Source organism: Schistocerca serialis, chromosome 5 (assembly GCF_023864345.2).
Source record: "Schistocerca serialis cubense isolate TAMUIC-IGC-003099 chromosome 5, iqSchSeri2.2, whole genome shotgun sequence".
Classification (NCBI taxonomy): domain Eukaryota; kingdom Metazoa; phylum Arthropoda; class Insecta; order Orthoptera; family Acrididae; genus Schistocerca; species Schistocerca serialis.
In genome coordinates, this window is record NC_064642.1 from 705496368 (window position 1) to 705514991 (window position 18624).

The following is an 18624-nucleotide window of genomic DNA, read 5'->3' on the forward strand; positions in this document are numbered from 1 at the left end:
GGTCCATGTTAACTGGCCTTTATTGTGACCAGTCACATAACAAGGCATTCCAAGAGGAGAGTGTTTTTCTTCATTACCTAATTGTGTTCCAGTAAATACAGTCATAACAATCTTTAAGATTTATATTAGGGATATGCAGCTCATGTACAGGCTAGTTCAAATGAACTTGGACCAGAGAATCTGTATTTCTGAATTCCTAATGGAATTGTGCGAACTGCGTCCGATTCGAAGACCGAAACCGTTCCGTCAGTTCATATGATTCAGTTCAGGCTCCAATTCCGAACTGTGCGACGTGCGTCAGATCGGATTATCGGAACTGTTTAGTTCACTCAGTTCAGTTCAGGTTCCAGCTCCAAACTGTGAGAACTGCGTCGGATCTGAAGATCGAAAACGTTCCATTATTTCAATTTCCATTTCCGATCCTCCTCTCCCATGACGCTTCTTAATACCGACTACACGATTTTATTGTTTTTTTTTTTTTTACACATTTCCCCAGCATATAAATGTTTCTTTCCCATTTTAAAAATTAATTTTTGTGAACTGGGAAATAGGAACGAATTTTTCCTTTTTCATATCCTATCAGATAAGAAAAGTCAGATAAACGTCCTTGGTGACAATGAGGATAATTTAATCTTTAGTGTTTCCCTCTACCCAGGTTCCCAAGTAAGGACATGGGTTAAAATCGAAAGCAGTCAGCCCATACTAACAAAAAGATTGTACTTACACAAATAAAACGTTATTAGTAATGTTCATTTTGTGTTTATTTCTATAGTTCATCCAATTTTTTAGGCAATAAAATTTTGCTCCTGATTTATTGGTGTAAGAGTTTTTCTACGTGCTCCTCTTTTTATTGGTACTTTAAAGATAAAATGAATTATATAGTTCATCTGTAGTAATTCAGTCAGAAGAGCTATCTCAAAAGGAATGATTCCGTAAAAAGAAGCACTTTCCCCATCTCTTATATTGTATCATAACTTTTAATAATAAACGCCCTCTATTTTCCGTTTATTGACGTTCGTTCTTGTTTTTGAGGTTTGCTGTCCAAAGAGTATAATGATTTGTTAATAAAACTTATTTCACTGAATTTAATATATTTCTTTAGCATTTCTTAAAAGCAACATGATCGTATTAAATGTAAATGACTACATTTGGCATGTCTTTTCAGTTATAAAGATTTTAATCGATGCGATTCTATCGATACTAATAAGAATCTCGCCGCGCACTATTTGCGTATTGCATACGTAACTTTCAGAAGGCACCCATTTCTATCCTCCACGTGCATTGTGTAGTGAAACGTATAGTGACGTATGAGAGTCGAATGTGTGAAGATTGTCAGTAGTGAGAATAATTGGTAACATTTTGGACGCGCTGTCTGATAGTTTAGGCATTGACCACCCACTGGTAAGCGAGACATTGCCGTTAACGATGATTATTTATGCTGTTTGCATGATGAAGGGGCGGGGCTGTTAATTTTTCTAAGAATAGATTGTTGCCGGAGAAAAACATGTTACTTTTCCTAGTTTTCCTGTTCGTGAAAGCAGAGTGTGATTGTTACCTAGGATAGGACATTGTGGTTAAATGGGGATGTTGCACATGCCGTACAATCAGCACCATGGAGTTTGTTGTTTATAATTATTTAAGTGTGAAGGAATAACGTTTGTCGATCGAATCGGTTGTAGAACTCGTGCTCAATGCCATATTGCATTATTCATCATTTATTGAGAAGTATTGTTATTACAAACACGAGATACTCAGTCGGCTGTGTGTGGGTGCCAAGATTCCTGAAAATAATTGAGGTTTGAAGTTTGTCATCGGACCAGACTTGACTAGCGTTGGAAAATAGTCCTAATCAGTTGTCACATTTCAACTGAAGAAATCTTATTTCCAAACAGATAACAATCTTTATTCCTGAGTTGTATAAATACAAGATATTAGACAATTGTTTTTCAGTGGTGTATTAGTAGATTTAAATTTCTCATGTTTCGCTTATAGGAGAGTGATGGTGTCAACAACAGTAACAGAGAATGGCACAGAGAGCGGAAAGACTGTGGATCTTTCTGCTGGAGGTGAATACAGGTTGATCGGTTGGGATGTGGATGCAACTGGACGTACACTAATTGACGAAATTTGTCAAGTTGCTGCGTACACCCCAACTGACAAGTTCTCTCAGTACATTATGCCCTTCGGAGATTTGAATCCTGCTTCCCGGAGCAGGCATAATATGGCAGTGGTGACAATTGGACGATATAGAATGCTGAAGGATATTAAAGCTGGAAAGGTAAGATTATGTACATTTGTTACCCATTTTTCCTCATTTCCGTATAAAAATAAATCTCATTGTAAGAGTTATGTCATGCTGAGAAGTATTAATTTATACAGCTACGTTTACATTGTGAATGTTATATAAATCATCATGTCCTGTTATATTAAATATTTGTTCTTGATCAGTATGTTGAATGAAATTCGTTTTTCAGGTTTTAAAAACGAAGAGTGAAATTTCCGCCCTTACTGATTTCGTGCATTGGCTGGAGCAGATAAGTGGAAAGACAAAGCAGAGTCTTATTCTGGTTAGCCATGAAAACCAGAAATTGGCGTCATCGTTGCTGTTGGAGGCGTTGAGAAAGTACAACCTGCTGGATAGGTTTTGTGCAGTAGTGAAAGGATTCGTCAATGGTTTTTCTGTTGCAGAAGTGAAATGTGCAAAAACTGTTAAGGCTTTTACTCTTCGTACATTATCACGGGTGCTTCTGGACAAGGAAGAAGACTTAAGTAGTGCTGTTGATAGGGCACGCCTTGCTTATCAGGTAAACATTAAACAAAGTTTTTGTTCATTCATTTAAACAGAATCTGGGTTTTTGCTGTCTAGCTTCATTGTTGCATCAGTTAATTTTGCAGTTCTGCACTACTGCCAAGGGATAACATAAGAATTGTTGCACTCAAGATTATAGCATTTCAGTTTCCAGTAGGATATTTAAATTTTTCCATTTATTAAAACAATTGTGGCAGTCCATTGTTATTCATAGTGCTATGTGAGTAAGCAGAGGGTTGTTACAGCATAGTGAATAACTAGGAACTAGTTTGCAGGTGGTGTTATGTCAAATTTATCATGGTACATGGCTAAACATTTATTGGTTATTATTTTTAGACTTTGAGTGAACAATGATTAAATAAAATTAAGGCCATGTAGCATTGTTGGATGGGCACCGAAATGGGTTGTTCTAATGCCTAATCACAAAACTTTTCTCCACAATGGTCCTTTTTCCCAAGTGGTGATTCAGGTGGGTATATTGATTGAAGGTTTTGTGTGTTTAATAAGAGGACTAGATGAAATGTAGTGCTGGCTACTAGATACTTCTTTCATATTGCACGAAGGGGCTGTTAGGTTTAACATCACATCTGACAGGTGCTTCCCCCATGAACCATGGACCTTGCCGTTGGTGGGGAGGCTTGCGTGCCTCAGCGATACAGATGGCCGTACCGTAGGTGCAACCACAACGGAGGGGTATCTGTTGAGAGGCCGGACAAACATGTGGTTCCTGAAGAGGGGCAGCAGCCTTTTCAGTAGTTGCAGGGGCAACAGTCTGGATGATTGACTGATCTGGCCTTGTAACACTAACCAAAATGGCATTGCTGTGCTGGTACTGCGAACGGCTGAAAGCAAGAGGAAACTACAGCCGTAATTTTTCCCGAGGACATGCAGCTTTACTGTAAGATTAAATCATGGCGTCCTCTTGGGTAAAATATTCCGGAGGTAAAATAGTCCCCCATTCGGATCTCCGGGCGGGGACTACTCAAGAGGACGTCGTTATCAGGAGAAAGAAAACTGGCATTCTACGGATCGGAGTGTGGAATGTCAGATCCCTTAATTGGGCAGGTAGGTTAGAAAATTTAAAAAGGGAAATGGATAGGTTAAAGTTAGATATAGTGGGAATTAGTGAAGTTAGGTGGCAGGAGGAACAAGACTTTTGGTCAGGTGATTACAGGGTTATAAATACAAAACCAAATAGGGGTAATCTAGGAGTAGGTTTAATAGTGAATAAAAAAATAGGAGTGCGGGTTAGCTACTACAAACAGCATAGTGAACGCATTATTGTGTCAAAGATAGACACAAAGCCCATGGCTACTACAGTAGTACAAGTTTATATGCCAACTACCTCTGCAGATGATGAAGAAATTGATGAAATGTATGATCAGATAAAAGGAATTGTTCAGGTAGTGAAGGGAGACGAAAATTTAATAGTCATGGGTGACTGGAATCGAGAGTAGGAAAAGGGAGAGAAGGAAACATAGTGGGTGAATATGGATGGGGGGAGAGAAATGAAAGAGGAAGCCGTCTGGTAGAATTTTGCACAGAGCATAATTTAATCATAGCTAACACTTGGTTCAAGAATCATAAAAGAAGGTTGTATACCTGGAAGAATCCTGGAGATACTAAAAGGTATCAGATAGATTATATAACGGTAAGACAGAGATTTAGGAACCAGGTTTTAAATTGTAAGACATTTCCAGGGGCAGATGTGGATTCTGACCACAATCTATTGGTTATGAACTGTAGATTGAAACTGAAGAAACTGCAAAAAGGTGGGAATTTAAGGAGATGGGACCTGGATAAATTGAAAGTACCAGAGGTTGTAGAGAGTTTCAGGGAGAGCATAAGGGAACAATTGACAGGAATGGGGGAAAGAAATACAGTAGAAGAAGAAAGAATGGGTAGCTCTGAGGGATGAAGTAGTGAAGGCAGTAGAGGATCAAGTAGGTAAAAAGACGAGGTCTAATAGAAACCCTTGGGTAACAGAAGAAATATTGAATTTAATTGATGAAAGGAGAAAATATAAAAATGCAGTAAATGAAGCAGGCAAAAAAGGAATACAAACGTCTCAATGAGATCGACAGGAAGTGCAAAATGGCTAAGCAGGGATGGCTAGAGGACAAATGTAAGGATGTAGAGGCTTGTCTCACTAGGGGTAAGATAGATACTGCCTACAGGAAAATTAGAGACTTTTGGAGAGAAGAGAACCACTTGTATGAACATCAAGAGCTCAGATGGCAACCCAGTTCTAAGCAAAGAAGGGAAGGCAGAAAGGTGGAAGAAGTATATAGAGGGTCTATACAAGGGCATGTACTTGAGGACAATATTACGGAAATGAAAGAGGATGTAGATGAAGATGAAATGGGAGATAAGATACTGCGTGAAGAGTTTGACAGAGCACTGGAAGACCTGAGTCGAAACAAGGCCCCGGGAGTAGACAACATTCCATTAGAACTACTGATGGCCTTGGGAGAGCCAGTCATGACAAAACTCTACCATCTGGTGAGCAAGATGCATGAGACAGGCGAAATACCCACAGACTTCAAGAAGAATATAATAATTCCAATCCCAAAGAAAGCAGGTGTTGACAGATGTGAAAATTACCGAACTATCAGTTTAATAAGACACAGCTGCAAAATACTAACGCGAATTCTTTACAGACAAATGGAAAAACTGGTAGAAGCCGACCTCGGGGAAGATCAGTTTGGATTCTGTAGAAATGTTGGAACACGTGAGGCAATACTAAACTTAAGACTTATCTTAGAAGTAAGATTAAGAAAAGGCAAACCTAAGTTTCTAGCATTTGTAGACTTAGAGAAAGCTTTTGACAACATTAACTGGAATACTCTTTCAAGTTCTGTTGGTGGCAGGGGTAAAATACATGGAGTGAAAGGCTATTAAAAATTTGTACAGAAACCAGATGGCAGTTGCAAGAGTCGAGGGCCATGAAAGGGAAGCAGTGGTTGGGAAAGGAGTGAGACAGGGTTATAGCCTCTCCCCTATGTTATTCAATCTGTATATTGAGCAAGCAGTAAAGGAAACAAAAGAAAAATTCGGAGTAGGTATTAAAATTCATGGAGAAGAAGTAAAAACTTTGAGGTTCGCCGATGACATTGTAATTCTGTCAGAGACAGCAAATGACCTGGAAGAGCAGTTGAACGGAATAGACAGTGTCTTGAAAGGAGGATATAAGATGAACATCAACAAAAGCAAAACAAGGATAATGGAATGTAGTCAAATTAAGTCAGGTGATGCTGAGGGGATTAGATTAGGGAATGAGACACTTAAAGTAGTAAAGGAGTTTTGCTATTTGGGGAGTAAAATAACTGATGATGGTCGAAGTAGAGAGGATATAAAATGTAGACTGGCAATGGCAAGGAAATCGTTTCTGAAGAAGAGAAATTCGTTAACATAGAGTATAGATTTGTCAGGAAGTCGTTTCTGAAAGTATTTGTATGGAGTGTAGCCATGTATGGAAGTGAAACATGGATGATAACCAGTTTGGACAAGAAGAGAATAGAAGCTTTCGAAATGTGGTGCTACAGAAGAATGCTGAAGATAAGGTGGGTAGATCACGTAGCTAATGAGGAGGTATTGAATAGGATTGGGGAGAAGAGAAGTTTGTGGCACAACTTGACTAGAAGAAGGGATCGGTTGGTAGGACATTTTTTGAGGCATCAAGGGATCACAAATTTAGCATTGGAGGGCAGCATGGAGGGTAAAAATCGTAGAGGGAGACCAAGAGATGAATACACTAAGCAGATTCAGAAGGATGTAGGTTGCAGTAGGTACTGGGAGATGAAGAAGCTTGTGCAGGATAGAGTAGCATGGAGAGCTGCATCAAACCAGTCTCAGGACTGAAGACCACAACAACAACTGACCGGTGGGTCATCATATACGTTTGGAATTTGATCCATGATATTATTGGAGACTGGTATTGATAAACTTGCACTAAAAACTCTTTCCTGTTGTGGCTGTATGCTGACACGTACGGGATTCTGAAACTTACGGGTGCATTAAAAATTAGTCCATGTAGTTAGATAATGTTTCAGAGCCCCTGAAATACTCAGTTTTTCACTGGATGTTAGATTACACGGAAATTGAAGTTATGCCCATGAAACTGAAGTTTTTCTGTTGTGTAACAAAATACCTTTCAAACATACCTTGCAGTTTCACTTAGAATGTTGGAGGGAATGTTAGGATTGGTAGGATTATTCTGAAAATGTTTGCATTGTTCATATTGTCAGAATTATAGCAGTAAATAAGAGAAATGCTGCCAACAGTGAGTGTATATACCTTGGTGTACGATGATTTGCTTGTTACTAGACTGTGTGGGGCACCAACAATTAAATCTGCTGTTACATAGGAAAAATTACAATTTTAGGGGTTTGTGGGAAAGCTCGAATTAACAGCGGAGAGGGGGTGATGAAACTAAGGCTGTGAGAATAATTTTCAGATCTAGAAATACTGTTGCGCAAACCCCTTCCTACACAAAAAATGGGTTATGAGAAACTTTCTTAATCTGTGGTCTAGGTTAGGTTGGAAGATGAATGTCACAGTTGTAGTAACAAATTGATTTGCAATATAGCCTTAAGAGAGTTTTCATTGATACAGTGATGAGCAATTTTCATTTCTAGTTGGAAAAATGTACGTTCCATGCACAGAAAGGGTGAAACTGTTTTTCATATTCTTGCAGATGTGCAGTAAGCAAAGTACTTATTAATCATCTGATCATGAACAGACAGCTGGCGTCCATTTTTCTCTTGCACTTAGATAATTAATGTAAATTTACTTTCCCCTCAATATTGTGATTACGATCTGTACTCCTAAAGGGTCGACAGAAGCGTCCGATCCGACGTGTCGGCTTTGACCCGTGACGTAAGGGTGTTGTCGTGTGTGACGTCATGACGGCGCGGAGTTTGGTTTTAGTGTGGCTGTCTCCAGTTCTGTTTTATCTCATTTTATTTACTTTTCTGATATGTTCGTTCTTTCTCGTGAGATTTTTAAATTTAAAAACGCTTATTACTTATTTTAATTATCTGTTTCCTCCAATTTCTGTTTTAGTTTATTATATTTATCTCTCTGATCTGTTCGTTCTATCCTGTGAGATTTTTTTTTAAACAAGACAAAAAACACTAATCAGCTACTGAAGCATCTTTATCTTCTATGGGTTGCAGGGGTTACGAGCCCTGGGGAGGTGGGTGGCTATTCATGCATGGCTGTCTTCACTTACATGTTGTAGCTACGCAAGGCGTCTGAATTTGTTTATATTTAGTGCCCCCCCCCACCCAAAACCCCATTTCCCGCACTTGTCCCGTTAGTGTCATTAGGCTTCTTGTGGAAAGTGTGTGTGTTTGTTTTTGTTTCCGCCATATTTGCGATGTCATGGCTCATAGCAGACGGGCGGGATCGGACGCTTCCGTATTTCCCTCCTAAAAATTCCACTTGTTAATTTTATATGGGTATTGATTTACTGGCCAGATTCTTTCATAAATTGTCTGAAAGGTAGTATAATTTGACAAACTGCAATTCTTTGGAGAGGTTACATGTTGTTTCAGGTGTGTGTCGAGGAATGAATGTTGGGTAACATGTGTTAACAAGAGTCATTGCATAGTATCATTTCTTTGGTATTTAATCAGTCAGGGTGTAACCTGTTAAAACATAGCAGATTCGAATCCTTAGGCTGATTCTTAATTTCCATCACACACATTTGTTTTGTACTTCCTCCAGAGCTGTTTTGTGATTAACATTCTTGTGGGTTTTTTAGAAGAACTCTGTTTCATCTTCTAGGAAATTGTTCAAACTGCTGCTTCAGCATACTTACGTGGAGATAGCTACTATGTTATGCATAATTAACATAGAAACTGGCTGTTGATTTACTTTCTGGGATGTGAGGTCGTGGTCCAAGAACTTTTCTGCTCCTTACTTCTGTTAGTGCATTTATAATTACAAATTGTTAAACAATGATTTTTGTAATCTAAAATTCTGCCTTAAGTACATTTTCAGGCAGTTGTTGGTAGCTGTTCTCATTAGTTATTTTGTATGCTTCTTAAATAAGGGTAACAATTTATTCCATTAGTTTAGGATATTTAACCATATCAGCGTTGTTGGCAAAACCAGAAATAAGACATAGCATTGGGTTATTGTAATATGAACATGTTGTTGCTGTACAGTCTGTTACAGCAGTTGTAATTTTGTATTGTCATTGGCTTCACCAACTCAATGAAATCGTCACGTTCAGACATAACCATGGCCTCGGTCTTTGCTGTAAGTCAGTCAGTCAACATGTCACTTTCTTTCTGCTCTCCATATTGAAATCAAAAGTAATCAGTTTGAATCTTCATTTGAAAGATATTACATTTAGTGGTTCTCATTGGCTACCTATGAAGACTTAATTGTATTCACTTCTCGCCCTTCATCATGTGCAGCACCCAACAAGAGCCAGGTACACTGTAAGTGCACTTCAGCTGGAAACATAAGTACTCTGGAATCTTAAGACTGCCATGGACTGCAGATTCAGAACTAGAATGTGTATGGATCATGCAAAGTACACACAACATATTAAGTAATTGGGGCTTATCATTTAACACAATGACAAAGCAGAAACTGTTTTAAAAGTGGAATTAGGGAATTTGTCACATGACCATGAAAAAGCATTGTGAATTATCTGCCCTTAGTTATGTAGGCTCACAAGTTTTTATGGGTTTGAGTAATTTGTTTTCACAGAAATACAGAAGCGTCAGATTCCACCCATTTGCTTCGACCCATTACGTCACTAATACGGCAGAAACGACCATACACTAAGACTCCTATATGGCGCCTATAACATCATTACGTGAACATGACCACAAACACAAAAATACGTTGGAAAAACCCACACACACACATTCCACAAAAACCTAGTGGAAACTAAAGAGACAAGTGTGGGAAATTGGGGGTTTTTGGGTGGTGACAAAGTAAATATAAACAAATTTACACACACACCACCATACCAAACCATACAAAATGACGAAAACAGACAACACAAAACTACCCAAATTCCACTAAACACAATATGCTCTGGAATCGGACACTTCCCATGACCTATATAGCTCAATATCAGCTCCCGATCCCACAAATGAGAATCGAACACTTCCCTTGACCTATATAGCTCAACAGCAATTCCAGATACCGGAATACTCACAGCCACAACCACATAGTGGAATCGAACACTTCTCTTGCGCTGTTGTCCTTAAGACATCTCCACATACAGCCGTCCCTGGTTCGAGACGCCGGAACTTTAGTAAGCCTCATTTCTTCACGACATCATCTAAAAATCGGAATAATTGAAGAAATTTTATGAGAGACAACACACTGTTCCACGTCACCACAGACAACCGAAAACTGTTGACCTTGTAAGTCATATCTATACCTACAAAAGACATAAAAAAAAATTCCCAAAATTTACACACGACGAACAGAAAGAAAACAATAATGTCGAAATAACAACTAAAATTGTCAACTCACTGAAAAAATATTCCGCTGAAAGCACAGTTCAGATACCACACACATGCAATGCTATCACTCAAATGAACCCCATACGCCACATAACACGTTACCCATAAACGCATCACCAGAGAGAACCACTGACCGCAACAATATGCCACCTACAAACACGCCACAAATGCAAACTAAACCAAAAACATCACCTAACACACCACCAAAAAGCACCACCGATCACATCAAAAAGATACCCACAAACACACCACAACAGCCTTACGTCACAGGTCAAAGCCTACGGGTGGGATCAGACACTTCGGTCGACCCGTTTTCACTGTTGAAAATGTAGAATATGGTGCTTCAAAAAGATTCACTGGTTGCAATGTTGAAGCACAGTTACCTGGACTGTATTGTTACTATTACATGCTTGTTGGACATGGTGTGCTTTTGATAAGTTATTCAGTGATCATCCCTGTTTAGTATGTTGTTAGGATCTCATCACTACTGTCTTGTTAGATAATTTAGCACACATCACATGTAAGTAATTTACCCAAACTGACTCTTCATAAAAGCAGATGTCTTAATAGTGTAGCACTGGAGCAATCAAATCTTGATGCTATTAAATTAAGGTTCAGAGAGTTGTGGCCTCAAGTTTTTACAATAATCTTCCCTAAACATGACTGAAAATTTTGCAGTGTGTTTTAATCTGCGACAGTGTTGGCCTGTGCGCCATTGATGCACAGACCATTGCAGCTAGCCAATTAGTGCCAAGTTTGTTTCTGCTTAATGTACTGTGAAAACTTCAGGCATATTTGAGCATTCTGTTGTTCTATGTGTGTGAAATTGAGATTGGCTGATTTTTGTAGCATCCTTTCTTTCCTGTGAGGTTTCTCAAAATGGGTGAAACACTTAGGTGCTAAGTGTTCCATGGACAGGCAAGGGATTTTACTTCCAAAGTGAACTGTCTTCAAATGTAAGGCAAATTCAGGCAAGCCAGTCTGTGACATTGCCAAGGTGCATCAGTGTAACATAGTTACAGTCTGCGCACTTTCTGCCGATTTGACGAAGCAGCTGTCCTCGGGAGCTGCAACACAGGCCATTACTCCTGTTGCTGACTATAATCTATGATGCAGGATAAGGGTAAACAAATATTTATAGATACTGTGATTGTCAGTGTAATATCGTAACAAAGTACATACGTCAGCTATGTCATTTGTTAGGTAACATAGAAAAGGAAAAGGGACAGACTGCTCTGGAAAACACTTGGTGCACGGATGTGTAACTTAGAAAAGATCCATTTTCTTAATGTCTAAGTAACTTTAACAATATAGGTTGAAACTAATTTTATAGCTAGCGACAATATCTGTGTACCTGAAAATGTACATATTATTTTTATTCACTTGCATCCTGTACCATACTGTGTATTGTCCTCTTGAAGATTTTCTGAAGATATTTTTTCTCAGTTGAGGACTCCATAGTAGCTGTATCTGCTGCATACTGTGCTTTCTGTGCAAACCTTGTCAAAGGGCAGTTCTCTGGTGCACTGTACTCCAGGATTAATGCCCATACACTGCATGACTATCACCCTGCTGCTGTTGCCATTATTAAAAGCAGTACAGTGTGACTGACTCCCAGTTCAGTCTTCTAACAAAAAGACTTTTTGATAGTCCATATGAAATTTGACTTGTTTGGATTTTGGGTCTGCCCCTTTAGGCAAAAGTCAGGATGTACCAGGTCACTGTAAAGGGCTTGAGAATTCAATGACAGCTGCTGGGTTGGATTGTTCCTGGGAGTATAAAGTTTTTGAGTATTGTAGCTTGCAGTGCTTGGACACATGAATATGGTCTGGGAGGGCACAATTCGTATATTGGTTTGTTGTAAGTTGACATATTGTGGGCCTCATTTTGAACACTTGGATGTTATTCTTAATGATAATGCCATAGTAGTGTTGCAATTTGTCACTAATTTTGTCTGTCGGGCTACCCCTTACATTTTATTATAAGTTTTTCAAACTCAGTTGAAACTTCCTGGACCTGATAGCCATCCTCTTCTGGACGTGACCCACACACATTTGTTTTTGTTTTAAGATTCACCATAAAACAAAGGCTTGGTTTTGTGATCTAAATCTATAACATTTTGTTGGAATTTGAAAGTATCTTACTTGTCGGAGGTCCACACTGACTTGTTTTTTGCTACCAATAGAATCAATGTAATTTTACGTTTGTAATACTGCAATCCATACTCTTCTCTCATGGGTTACTTTGATCTGAAGTAATGCATGTAACATTAGCATTTTAAGCACGTACAATCATTATTAAAAATAAATAGAAGACTTCTGTGAGAATTGCATATTTTATAATGGGATACATATCTAAAAATTTTACACTGTCTGTGCAGGTGGCAAGTGGTGGCCTGTGGGCTTGATCTGGCTATCGGTTTCAATGTGGTGTAGTAGTAGTAGTAGTAGTAGTAGTAGTAGTAGTTTGTGGGAGTGTTGAAGTGCCCAGTTCTAATCTGCCCGGGTTGAATTCTCGGATGTCTGCTGATGCTCAGCTTGCTGTGGGTTTGCAGCTCATAACACAGACCAGTGAAGGTTGTAGTAACATTTTGCAGCAGATGGATTTGAACAACAGACATGTTTCCAGTTTGAGGATGAAGTAATAGACAGTGTGCTGATTTGTATACAGTGTGTGGGAACAGCTTGCTAACTTGAAGAAATGCAGGTGGAAGCATCCCATGTCCAGGTGTTCATTTTTGTTTACATTTGTGAAACGTCTTTAAGTGTTGTAGAGTTTTGCAATGAGTGTTAAGATCACTATCGTAAAATGTCGTAAGTAAATAAACAATGTTCACGATGTGTAAATAAATGTGAACATGAGGTGGGTGATCATAATGAAAAGTGAACATACAGCCTCTTAATTTAGCCAGAAAGGAAAGAGGAAGGGCTAGACCAATGGAGATTTGTCACAACTCTCACTGTTGCAACAAATTTTAGACAGACTAAATAACATTAATCCAATTAAGAATTTAAATAACAATTTGAATACAGAATGTAAGTTATGGCAGATAATGTCGATTATATGCCATACGATCATTTCATTTCATTTTCATGTCGATTATAACTTGGACAAAATTGCTGTTTGCCAGACTGATACAAATTCAAGCCACATTTAAACAACCATAAATGACCAAAACTTCATGAGCAGAAGGCACCAATTAAAATTTAATGAAACTCTGCTGGCCACATAATAGGCCACTGCCAAAAATTATTATTTTAAAATACAAACTAACCAAGGGAGATCAGATTTAAAACCTCATAAAACAGACGTGTAGTAAGGTTTACAGGGTTCCACGATAATATTCAAATTATTGAAATTTACATTAAATAAGAATGACCATTGAGATCTCAACCACTGGTAAAATGTTTAAATAATTTGAAAAAGCAAAAAGGTTATAAAAAGCAAGCCTCTTCTAATTAACAAATAGAATGAGTGTTACTCTAAAATTTCAACTAAAACTTTAAATTGCAGTATTAGAAGCCATGGCTGTGCTTGGAAGAAGTAGCATTGCATAGGACAGTGAGAGCTTTCGCTGCCCATGGCTTGTGCACCCAGAATCGCATAAATAGGTTGCTTTGAAAGCTATCTGGGGCCAGAACGAGTAAGTCTAACAAGGATCGGTAAACAGTACTGGTGTCAGAATGCAAGCAGTCTTCACAAATTCCCTGTAGCAACATTCCAGTAAGTGCAAGCTCAGGTCACAGCGAAGATTATAATTTATTACTCTCCCAATAGTTCATGCAATTTCTCATGGAGTGATACTTAAAAATTTGACTTCTAAGAAGTTAACAAATTTGACACCACAACTAAAAAACTTAAATTTTCTTATAAACCACTTAAATAAAACAAGTTATACACGATCTGAAGTGGAATAAACAGTACATTATCCTCAACAAATGACATGATTTAGCAGTCTAGGAAGATGGTTAATATTCTGCCAAATGAAAACCACAATTTGAGCACAGCATTTATCCAGGGTGTTTAAATCAAACAGCAGTCACAAAGTTCAGGATCCTGATAACATTTGCACAACACAAGAGTCCACTTTCACCAGGAATAGACAATCTCTGTTAATATTGAACATTAACCAATACTGTGAGAATTAGACTACTCTTGTGGGCACAGCAAGCAGGCCCTCCAGGCCACACCAGAGGGAGTTGCTCTCATGGGCAAGTCTTAAGAGACAAAGACAAGAGCATATAGGTGTCTATAAAGTATGACAAGCTGTCATGCCTCAGAAAACATGAATGTATTTTCAAAAACACATTTGGCAGAATTTGTTCGTGGCTTATTGGGAAGGGGTACCTCATAAACTGTCACTGAGGCTGTACTTAACTGCTAAGAGTGCTATTGTTGCTTCAAGTGATAAGGTGACCTGACAGCTTAAGTATTTGAGTAAAGGCTGTGGGTCACCAAAGATTGCCCATGACTGCTTTAAGGGATGGTAGTGTAATTGAGGACTTCCAGTTAGAAGAGTTCAGATACATGCTTCAGTTACTCAACTGCTCTTTAATGTGAGAAGTGGTAGTGTTGTCTTTCACATATTTAATCATTAATTTCAAACAAATCATTTACTGCATAGTTTTGATAAAATTTCTTAGATGTATTTATCAAAAGCATAGAAAATTAAATCTCATCCCTGTGACATTCCCAGTAATAGATCAGTAATTGTGTGTGTTGCTGCCTACTAAAGGATTTTCTTGTTAACTGCTGCTTGAGTGTCAGGATGGGTACGTTCCAAAAGTCAGGAGTGACAAGCATACAGAGATAAAAATTTTGGTGTTTCGGGAAGTAGAGGTGCTGGTGACCAGCCTAATGTATTTAATTTTCGTTTGGCACATGCCCTGCTGTGTTGGCTGTTTTGTAGGTGCATGCAGTGCCTTACCAAATTTTGCTGGTTGCATATTGGCAACCCCCCCACAACCTCTGCTCCCTGAAATTTGTCAGTTGGGGGTGGGGGAAGTGGGAGAGTGGTAGTAGACTTAATAACAGATGTTAAGTGCCTTGAAACAAGTATTGCCTGTTGTTATTGATCTCTTCCATTCAGGTCAAGTATATTTTTCCATGTTTTTTAAATAGGTTTGATAGTATAAATGGAATCTCCTTTGATCAAAACATTGACAATTTACATCTTGAGCTTTCCATTATCATAGTGCAAATCTGTTTGTCATAATGATTCCTTAACTGTACAAAAGTGTGCACATGGTTTTAAAACTGCTTGGCAGAAGTGATTGAGGGCAAAAGATGAGTTGGAATAAGATTAGCAAAGCTCTTCCTGTGGGAAATACATTTTACATGTTCCAAACTTTGAATATGATTTTAAAAAATGGGTGCAAATGGAAGGAGACATTTGAGCTGCACAAAGGGTTGCTTGTTAAGTTTTGTGTGTTTCTGATCAAAACAGCTTACATGTAAATAACTGTTGACATAGAACTTGGCCAGATAGAGCACATCTCACAAGAGCAGTGCTGTGAAATGTTCTGTTGTTGAGATTGAGGCTTGGTTGTGTAGTGTAAGTGGAAAATAGATTGGGTGCTGTAACTAGAACTTAAATTTTCTTATCCTCCTAAACAAAGAATAATACAGATATAAGGCATATAAATGTCTCTGAAGTACTGGGGTCAGTGAACAAAAACAAACCTTTTATTGATAAAGGGCAGGGATACACAAAGTAATAATACTGATACTTTTTCTCAATGCATGTTGTTGTTACTGTAAAAATAATTGTTTTCAACTTGAAGTGTGGGAAGTGGTGGAAAGAAATCTTCATTCTCTAATGTTAATATTACCTTATTTTGCACTTGTCCACATTACCTATAACTAAGTGGTGGTAACTTTCTTGCTCCATGAGACACCTCTATAGTTAGGTACATACATCTGGTCCTGCAAATCATTTGTTCCAATCATATCACTGCAGTAAGTTTACATGACAAGTTTATTGTACAGAGATATTTATTTAGAGCTGTATACTGTCTAAACTTAATCATAGTCAGCAGTTGGTTTTACCTGTCTAACAATTGCCCTGCCTTGCCTAGAAATAGCTAAGATTGTCCCCAAACATAATTTGTTATGACAGTGTTGCTGACATCTTTGTGCCAGTCACACAGTGTGGTCAGTTAATTTTGTCTCTTACGGGCAAAATCAGCAGCTTGCCATATGCAGGAGCTAGACTTGAATATGTCACTGTAATATTGTTGATTTTGTGAACTTAACTGTTTTCAGAATCTGCTGAACATACGAACATATTGTTTGTTACAGATTGTGCATCACTTACTTGATGAGCGACAGGAAAATAAAGGTAGTGGAGATGCATCTGTTGCTGTAGTGGAGAGCTTAAAAGAATTCATTTGGACGCTGGATAAAGAGGAGGAACACATTGCCTTGTTAAAAAAGTTTATTGAGCGACAGAACTCTTTGAGGCCAATATTCAGGCCTATGATGCGTATTGACAGAAAGGAGTCGGCGAAGGCATCTGCACTTCGTAGGGCTCTGGCGCAGGCTGGTGTAAACTACGAAGATCTTTCAGCCGCACATTCCAAAGATGGAAGTAATGGTATAAATGAATTGATAACATCAAAAGTAACTAATATTAAGCCCAATGAACTGGAAGAATTGAAGAAAATTGTGAATGGACATTTTAATCCTGAATCTAAGAAGAAATCTGATGAAACACCCCAGAAAGTTGCCCCTGAAAAATCAGTCTCTGAAGGTGCAAGTGCATCAAGTACACCTGATACAAATAACTCTCCAGTGAAGGAGCCGAGCACTGGTGCTAATAATACTTCTGCTACTGCCTCGTCTCAGAGCAATGACACCTCACCTCAGAAAAGTGTTAATACTGGTGCATCCTCTCCAGCTACTCCGGAATCAAACTAATAGTAGTAATGAGACATCTAATGAGTGCCTTACTTTCCAGAGATGTTTTGTTTACCAGAAATGCATCATTTATGCCAGTGTTGCCTTAATCAGTTAAATTGTTAGGTCTCTATTAAAGTATTTAGTTAAGAGAACATTAATTTGTCAGAAGAATAATTTGCTTTGATCTTGGTGGAATGAGAAGTAAGATTCATCATTTATATTTTATTTTCAATCTCAAATACAGATGAATTAAGTTTGCTACAGTTCTGCTAGACCGTTCATTGATTCACTGATTTAAATGAAGTACTCACTGTGTACTGTAAACGCCAGGAAATGGTTTTTTCTTCAGATCTCATTGTAAAAACTGTTAAATAAAAGCAATATGTACATATGTACTAAGGAAATTTTTTATTTAATGTTAATTTTCATATTATTTATAAATATATAAAGCTTTAAGTTTCTGCTGCCTTTAGTGTTTATCAGAAATATACAGAGACCTTCAAATTGGATGCGTATTCTGAAAGCTTGTTACTGAGATTGTCACCAAACTCTAGTACATTAAAGCAGAGGTATTAGTTTTAATGTATAACTTTTGTAGCAATTGCTTTTCAATTATATAACATGCATCACACAGCAGTATTTGTTTTTTAAACCCTGTCACTAAATGTGGAGTCCAACTTTTCAGTGAAGATCAACTAGTTTTCCAGTTTCACAAATTTTTTCTTGTGGTGTAAATTTTCATTCATGTTAGCAAATAAGGTATTGATTTTTGGAAAATTGCCAGATGCATGACAGTCCAGTAAATTAAATATTTGCCCAAAGGCATGAATGCAGTTTTTTTTGGGGCTTGCCAAATTCCATTACAGATGTTTTTCCTTTTAGTGAATCAATAAGTAAATAATAAGCTACTATTCAGGCACAAAAGAATACAGAATGGTGTTAGATAGTGAACACACATCAGCTGAGTAAAACTTACATGCACCCAAAAACCTGAATGTGCTCTAAAGATTCAGGTCTTACAGTCCTTATCCAAAACAGTACACAAATGCAATAATGCCACAAATATGTGCAATAGTAAGAACAGTGACAACTTGTTTGCAGTCACTGCAGTAACATAACTCTTGTGGTATTGGGAAGTTTCAATGCTACGGATATTGTGTGTTGACAAGGAAACCTCCCCATTGCAGCCTCCGATTTAATGGTAAGATGGGCCAGTGTATAGCCAATAAACACACCACTGAACACACCACTGAACCATGAAAAAGAAAGCTAAATAGAAACGATGAATGGTCCAAGCACAAGTGCAACATTTAGTTAAATGTAAGAACCATAGCATCGTGATTAAGTGGTCACGGTTGTAGACTGCAAAGCAGGCAAGCTGGGTTCTGAACACCTTTTCTGTGCCTTTTTTCTGTTTTT

General features: G+C 38.1%; 1 protein-coding gene across 1 annotated transcript; it reads left to right on the plus strand.

Moving 5' to 3' along the window:
• The first annotated feature begins 1236 nt into the window (after positions 1 to 1236).
• On the plus strand, positions 1237 to 17836 carry LOC126481510 (maternal protein exuperantia-like). The gene is made up of 4 exons (XM_050105308.1): positions 1237 to 1401; positions 1993 to 2278; positions 2475 to 2804; positions 16606 to 17836. The coding sequence occupies exons 2-4, from the start codon at positions 2000 to 2002 to the stop codon at positions 17221 to 17223; spliced, it is 1227 nt and encodes a 408-aa protein (XP_049961265.1). The 5' UTR covers positions 1237 to 1401; positions 1993 to 1999; the 3' UTR covers positions 17224 to 17836.
• Positions 17837 to 18624: the final 788 nt, after the last annotated feature.